General features: G+C 54.8%; 1 protein-coding gene across 2 annotated transcripts; it reads right to left on the reverse strand.

Moving 5' to 3' along the window:
- Window positions 1-6: 6 nt before the first annotated feature.
- On the reverse strand, window positions 7-6,146 carry LOC103131150 (immunoglobulin superfamily DCC subclass member 3). 2 transcript variants are annotated; one of them, XM_016666412.1, is made up of 14 exons: window positions 5,182-6,146; window positions 4,779-5,084; window positions 4,559-4,703; window positions 4,353-4,483; window positions 4,087-4,224; window positions 3,843-4,001; window positions 2,099-2,264; window positions 1,780-2,006; window positions 1,542-1,706; window positions 1,277-1,465; window positions 1,067-1,174; window positions 861-984; window positions 666-765; window positions 7-103 (listed from the first exon to the last, which is right to left on the reverse strand). In XM_016666412.1, the coding sequence occupies exons 2-14, from the start codon at window positions 5,050-5,052 to the stop codon at window positions 29-31; spliced, it is 2,001 nt and encodes a 666-aa protein (XP_016521898.1). In that variant the 5' UTR covers window positions 5,053-5,084; window positions 5,182-6,146; the 3' UTR covers window positions 7-28. The 2 variants fall into 2 exon arrangements, with proteins under 2 accessions (XP_016521898.1, XP_016521897.1); XM_016666411.1 differs by having other exon boundaries at window positions 31-765.
- Between the last annotated feature and the right edge of the window lie 355 nt (window positions 6,147-6,501).

Below are 6,501 nucleotides of genomic sequence, written 5' to 3' on the forward strand. Positions count from 1 at the left end.
TGGGGGGGGCACCAGGTAGTGGGGGGGGTTATCCAGTTCCAGATTCAGCAGATCGACTCGACTCGACCATAACGGTCACTGGAGAAGGGGTGGAGTCACATCTCTGCAGGTGGAACAAAAGGTGATGATTAGCTTGGTTCTGATGGTTCTGATCGGAACCATCAGCAGAACTGAACACATATTATAGCTGAAGCTAATGCTAAACCACCAAACACATACAAATTATTAGAAGACGCCAACGTTAAGCCACTAAGCACATTTGAAATCTTAAAATCTTAGCAGAAGCTAACGCTAACGTTAAGAAGTCGGTCTCTCTTCTTCTTCTTCTCCTTCCTGGTCTGAGACTCGCTAACAGCAGAGTCCTCCGATTCTGCTGCATTTTATCACTTTAACGTTTCATGAACCAGACGACTAAAACGAGATGTGACATAAAGTTCATCCAAGTCATGAAAATGGGAAACATTTTATGGCAATAACTGGTTCAAGAGGCCCAAATAAATGGCAGCCATGTTGAAAAATGGTGGTCATCCTGAAATTCTATTGGCTGATGGGAAATATGAAGATCAGCGCATGTTTCTGCCAGAGCTGGGTTGTGATTGGCTGGTTGGATTCAGTTGAATGATGGTGACCAGGTCTGAAGCTAATCGTTCAGGTGTTCTCCTCACCTGGCTCAGCTCAACGCTCTGTGCTCTTTGACCTTTAGCCCCTCTCACTCCTTTCAGGGTGGCCGGAGTCTCCCAGCTCCCCTCCTTCCTGCAGATAAAACTGAAAAAAAACAACAACAAAAAACAGGAAGTTGCACGTCATGGTGACAGAGAGGAAGCAGACAGATGATGATGATGATGATGATGATGATGTACCTGCGTCTGTATGCCAGCAGGATGAAGAGCAGGCAGCAGAGGACGCAGGCCAGGCCGCTGTGAACGCCGACCAGCAGCGTCGACATGGACGGGTCGGAGTGGTCGCAGTTACAGCTCTGACCAGCTGGGGGCGACAAAACTGTCAGGTTAACCTCTAAACTGGCCAAACTGGGAAAACTGGTTCCAGCCTTGGAGGCTCCGCCTACCTGCTGCTGAGGCTCCGCCCTCTGCCAGAGACACCAGGCGACGAGCTGACGGACTGTCTCCGTTCCCGTTGAACGCCACCAGCTGGATCTCATAAACCGCCGCCGGTTCTACACACACAGACACACCAGGTTACCCTGAGCCCCCTGGCCAGGTGAGCAGGGGGCGGGGCCTCCACTTCTACACCTGGCTCAGTAGCGTTAGCTGCTCACCCAGGTTGGAAATGGTGTGAGTGTTGATGTGTCCTGGGAAGACTTCCTGCCCCTGGACGTCGGGGTTGGAGACCCCATGGTACTGCAGCCTGAAGCCCTCCACCTTCCCTGGCTTACTGGGCAGCTCCCAGTACACCTGCATGGCTGTCTGGTTCAGCACCTTGGTGAAGAAACTGGGAGTACTGGGAACTGTGGAACAGACAGAGGGCAGCGTTAAGCAACAAGAACGAGGGGGCGTGTCTCAGGTGTGTACCATGTGACGTACCTCCGCCCAGCGTGGTGGCGGTGACGGCGGCGGACGGCGGGCTGCCGCCCTCAGCAGAGTACGCCTTCAGGTAGACGTGGTAGCTGGTGGCGGCCTCCAGGTTCTGGACGTCGTGGCTGAAGGTGTTCTGGTCCACGGCCTCCTGCAGCTCGGCACCGTCGGGTTCTGTGGATGCAGCGGAGTCAGAACCCGCTAGACAGAACCACCCGACCTGGTTCTGACCCGGCCCAGCTCTTACCTCCCAGTCTCCGGATGTGCAGCACATATCCGATGACCCGCAAGGCGTCCCGCGGGTCGGGCCGGTCCCAGGTGAGCCGTAAACCAGCGGCGCTCAGGGCGGTGGCGCGCAGCCCGGAGGGTGCCTCGGGCAGCCGGGCGCTGGCCTGGTTGGTACCAGCGCCGCTCTCTGCGATGCACTGGTAGATCGCCTCATCCTCTGTGGAGATGCGCGTGATGGCCAGCGTCCTGCAGGGGGCAGAGCGGGTCAGAGGGATCTAGAGGGTCAGAAACCGGTTCTGACCCGGTTCCGGCCCAGTCCCAGGCCCCAGCAGCCTTACGTGTTGGCGTTGGTGAGCTTGACGTTGGCGCTGGGCGCCAGTAGCTTGCCGTTCTTCAGCCAGATGAGGTGCGGCTGGGGGACACCGGTGGCAGTGCAGCTGAAGACGGCGCTGCCCCCTGCTGGCCGGGAGACGGACTGCGGCCACTGAACGAACTCTGGAGGAGCTGCAAGATGACATGGGAGGGTTAGCGGAAAGCCTCCTGCAGGGGGCGCTGGCAGCAGGAAGAGCCACTCACTGAAACTTCAGGATTCATTCAAACTGTGAAATTCATGATGATAAAAAAACAAATGTTATTAAAAAAAATGAGAACATCGGAATAATTAAAAGCCTTTTGCATAGAGGGAAAATTGGGTGGAAGGAAAAAGTATGCTGGAAACAGGGTCCTTGCAGCTTTGAGAGGAATGTGATCCAAGAGTTTCTCCAGAGCTGCAGCATGTTAGGACAATAACACAACAATAAAACTAGCTATGGCTAATGTATTGCCATAGCGATACAATAAACAAAGTGTCTGTGTCTTTCTGCTAAAGAAAGTTTTTTCTCTGTGGGACACTCGGGCCTGAGATGAAGATCCTGATGATGATGATGATGATGATGATGATGATGATGATGAAGAGCAGCAGCTGCAGTTGCCTCTTTGCTCCAGCAGGGGGCTGCTCTCTGGGATTTCCCACGCCATCGTCCCGTTAGTGAACCCATCTCTCTTTCTGAACTTGAACTTCTTTGTGTCTGTGTTTAAACTCCACTTTGACCTTTGACCCTTGCACCCCCAGAGACAGACAGGTGCTGTCTCGCCTCTGGCCGCCTGTCGTCCTGGTAACCCTGAGACCCCACTCACATCTCCTGAAGCCCCGCCCATTTGGCTTTAAATACAAAAGATAGGGGAGGGGGCGGGGTCAGGGGTCAAAGGGCAGATAGTGTGTGTGTGGGGGGGATGGTTTCACTAGCAGAGAAATAAAGATGATCTATGAAGCGTGGAAACACACACACACACACACACACACACACACAGAGCGATGAAAATGATTCAGATAAATCCTAATGACCCAAATTTTGAGAATTGGTCCAGTTTGGTCCTGGTTCTGGTTCTGGTTCTGGTCCAGACGCTGCGTTCTTCATCTTCCTCATTTCTTTGGACCGCCTCAGAGAACTGACCGGGTTCTGTGTCAAACAGAACATGGTTCTGACCCAGATGGGTCGGCTGGTACTGACTCTGCAGATCAGAGGTTCTGCTGCTGCCCAGCAGAACCAGAATAAATGGGTCCATCAGAAGTTCTGCTCAGTGACAGGGTGGATCGGACCGGGTGGGGTTCTGCCGGGACAGACGGCACCGCTGTGGGAACCAGATCCTCATTGTGCGCCGCGTCTCTTCTCATGCTAATCAACATGCTAATGGCCTGACCTCTGACCCCACAGCCCCCCAACCTCAGGCTGAGCGAAGTTAACCGACCTTCATCTGGACCAGAACCAGAACCCTTTGGTAGCAGCCTGCTGGTTCTGCTGGAGTCCAACAGTCCCACCTTGTGCAGATGAACCTGTCCTGTATTGAAGCTGCCAGGCTCTGGCTGGGGTCATCCAGAGCGCTCGCTGTAGTCACGCTGCTACGCTCCTCTCTCTCTCAGAGAGGAACTGATTCCAATAAAGAACTGAAAACCATGAACTGATTCAGAATTTGTCTGGTCCGATTGGTTCTGGATCAGCCCGGTTTGTCTGTGAGGCCAGAGGTCCAGAGTCGGTTCTTTACCTTGCACCACGAGGCGTCCCAGCGCAGTTCTTCTGGACCGGCTGCCAGGCCGGTTGGCAGAGCAGACGTAGACCCCGGAGTGCTGCAGAGACGCATCCGAGATCATCAGGTTCCCCGTCCCCAGGACCTGGACGCCCTCCACGCCGATGGACCGGCCGTCTGGTGGCAGAGGACAGGACAGGTGAGGACAGGTGAGGACAGGTGAGGACAGGTGCTACAGACAGACAGGTGATGGTGGCGTTACCAAGGCGACTCCAGGACACAATGGGGCGTGGGTTTCCTGTTGCGATGCATTCCAAGATGGCGGTCTGGTGGATATTGATGGTGAGGTTCTGAGGTCCAGAGAGGATCACAGGCTCCTTGTAGGTTCTGGACCCTGCAACTGGACCCACAGAACCAGAACCCATCAGTGAAACGGCCCAGACCCGCTGACACCAGAACCACTGATCAGGTAGAGAGCTTCAGACGTTTGTTTTGTTCAAACCTCCGGGCCTCAGGTGGTTCCCTTACCGGTGACGGACAGCTGGGCCTCACGGCTGTAGCGCGTGTTGGCGATGTTGGAGGCGATGCAGCGGAACAGGCCGGCGTCGGAGTGCTGGACTGCGGTCACCTGCAGGACGCCGTTGGGGAGCAGAGTGTACCTGCAGACACAACCGGGGGAAACATGATGACGAGACTGTGGAAGCTTGCCAGGAGCTGCAGGTAAGGAGGGTCACCTGGGGTCAGCGGTGCTCAGAGGGAGGCGGTCCTTCTGCCAGGTGATGTTTGCCTCAGGAATCCCGTTCACCTGGCAGCTGAGTCTGGCCACACCCCCTTCGTCCACCGCCAGGGACTGTGGGTGGGACAGGAACTTTGGGAGTGCTGCGGCATGGAGACAGGTCAGGTCAGGTGTGCTGCAGGTGAGGGATGATGTTACATGGTGCAGGTGTGACTCACAGGCCAGCTGCGCCCGCGCCTTGCGGCTGATAAGCAACCCGTAGCGGTTCTGTGCCGCGCAGTCGTATTCACCGGCGTCCGACTCATTGGTCTCTTGCCTCTTGGAAAAGTTCCTGAGGAGCAGCGTGCCGTTGGCCAGCACCGTCGCCCTGTCGCCGGTTGCTATGGGAACGCCATTATGCCTCCATGTGATGCTGACGGGCCCCTCCCCCTCCACCTGGCAGTGCAACATCAGGGGGCGGTCCCTGACGGCAATCACGTCCCTGGGCTCCATCAGGAAGGAGAGCTCCGAGGCTCCCAGCGCACCTGGAGAGCAGGTAGGAGAGGGGCGGGGCCTCAGCTGGAGCACACGGTGGCAATAAGGTCTGCCTGCAGGCAAAACTCAGGGCACAACTCAACTCACTGCAGGCTCTACTGAGGAATGAGAACCAGGGAGACTGATGAAGGTGATGATGAAGGTGATGATGATGACGTCAGCATTCCTTCCGGTCGCGCCTGCAGGCATAACTCTGGGTTAAAATCAAACTCCTTAAATCAGGATCGCCACACGAGGGAGTGGGCGGAGCTAATGCTGCTCACACCAAGCGCACCTGGAGCGTCAGCAGCGACGTCCAGGGCGCCACGGCTGAGTTTCGAGAGTTTTGAGGCTGAGTTGGAAAATCTGAACATTTGCCAACGGACGCGGAGCGGGAACTAATCAGAGAGACTCTGCTATGTGACGTAGTGGCGGCTGTAGCTGGGGTCCTGCTGACGTAAATAACACCGAGAGCGAGTAAGTGAAACTCAGGAAACCTCTGAATCATCTGGAGAATTCAAACAAGCGACATTCTGTTGATTTCAGTAAATAAAAGCCAGACTCAGTGTTTCACAGGGAAGAGGCTCCAACGCGCGGCGTGCCTCCATCAGCTGTCACCTCCGTCAGGAGCTTCATATTTTGGTGCTAGTCTCTAAATTTCATCCGCCATAGTCCAGAGACCGGGGGCGGAAACAGCGGCTCGTCCGACCTGAAGCGTCAGACGCGTTTGGTGTGAACGCAGCATTAGCCCTGACGTCATGTGACCAGTCCACCTGGCGTGATGTCACAGCTCCACCTTTGGGTTGAGGTCAATATTAAAGGTGACCGCGTTCTCATTGGCTGAGCCGCTTCAAAGCGGCTACTGATTGGTTCAGGACTCGGGTTCTCAAACTCCAGTCCTCTGCTGTCCTGCAGTTTTTAGATGAGCCACAGGAACAAAACACTGGAATCAAGCAGCTTCATCGCCTCCTCCTGGTGCAGATCGGCTCTCCAGAGCCTTAACAACCTAATTATTCTGTTCAGCTGCTGCAGCAGAGAAGCATCTAAAAGCTGCAGGGCGGCGGCCTGGACTGGAGTTTTGTGTTCCGTTACGGTTCTTCAAACTGAACCAAACCAGAACTGATGGTCTTGTTTAACCACCCAGAGTGGCTAGAGGAGGCGGAACCGGACCGAAGCTGGACCGGATCCGACTGGACGGAACCAGGTTGTGATCGGATCAGTCAGATAAACGATGCTCTGCTGGTTTCCACAGAAACATCTAAACTGGTCATAATAAGTAGCTGAGCTCACTGGACCGATAACCGATCAACTGTGATAAATGAATGAATGAATGAATGAATGAAGGAATGAATGAATGAATGAATGAACTGAAATTACTTTCATAAAGTTCTTCCAGACCATCGGAGGATCCAATTGGTCGGTTTGTGA

This window comes from Poecilia formosa, unplaced genomic scaffold (genome assembly GCF_000485575.1).
Source record: "Poecilia formosa unplaced genomic scaffold, Poecilia_formosa-5.1.2 Scaffold723, whole genome shotgun sequence".
In the NCBI taxonomy this organism is placed as follows: Eukaryota; Metazoa; Chordata; class Actinopteri; order Cyprinodontiformes; family Poeciliidae; genus Poecilia; species Poecilia formosa.

Coding starts and splice junctions, on each gene's coding strand:
- LOC103131150 (XM_016666411.1), bottom strand. CDS start 5,052: ATGGAGCCCAGGGACGTGATTGCCGTCAGGGACCGCCCCCTGATGTTG. Junction 2,007..2,098: donor AAGCTCACCAACGCCAACAC/GTAAGGCTGCTG, acceptor TGCCCCCTGCAG/GACGCTGGCCATCACGCGCA. Junction 985..1,066: donor GGGCGGAGCCTCAGCAGCAG/GTAGGCGGAGCC, acceptor TGTCGCCCCCAG/CTGGTCAGAGCTGTAACTGC.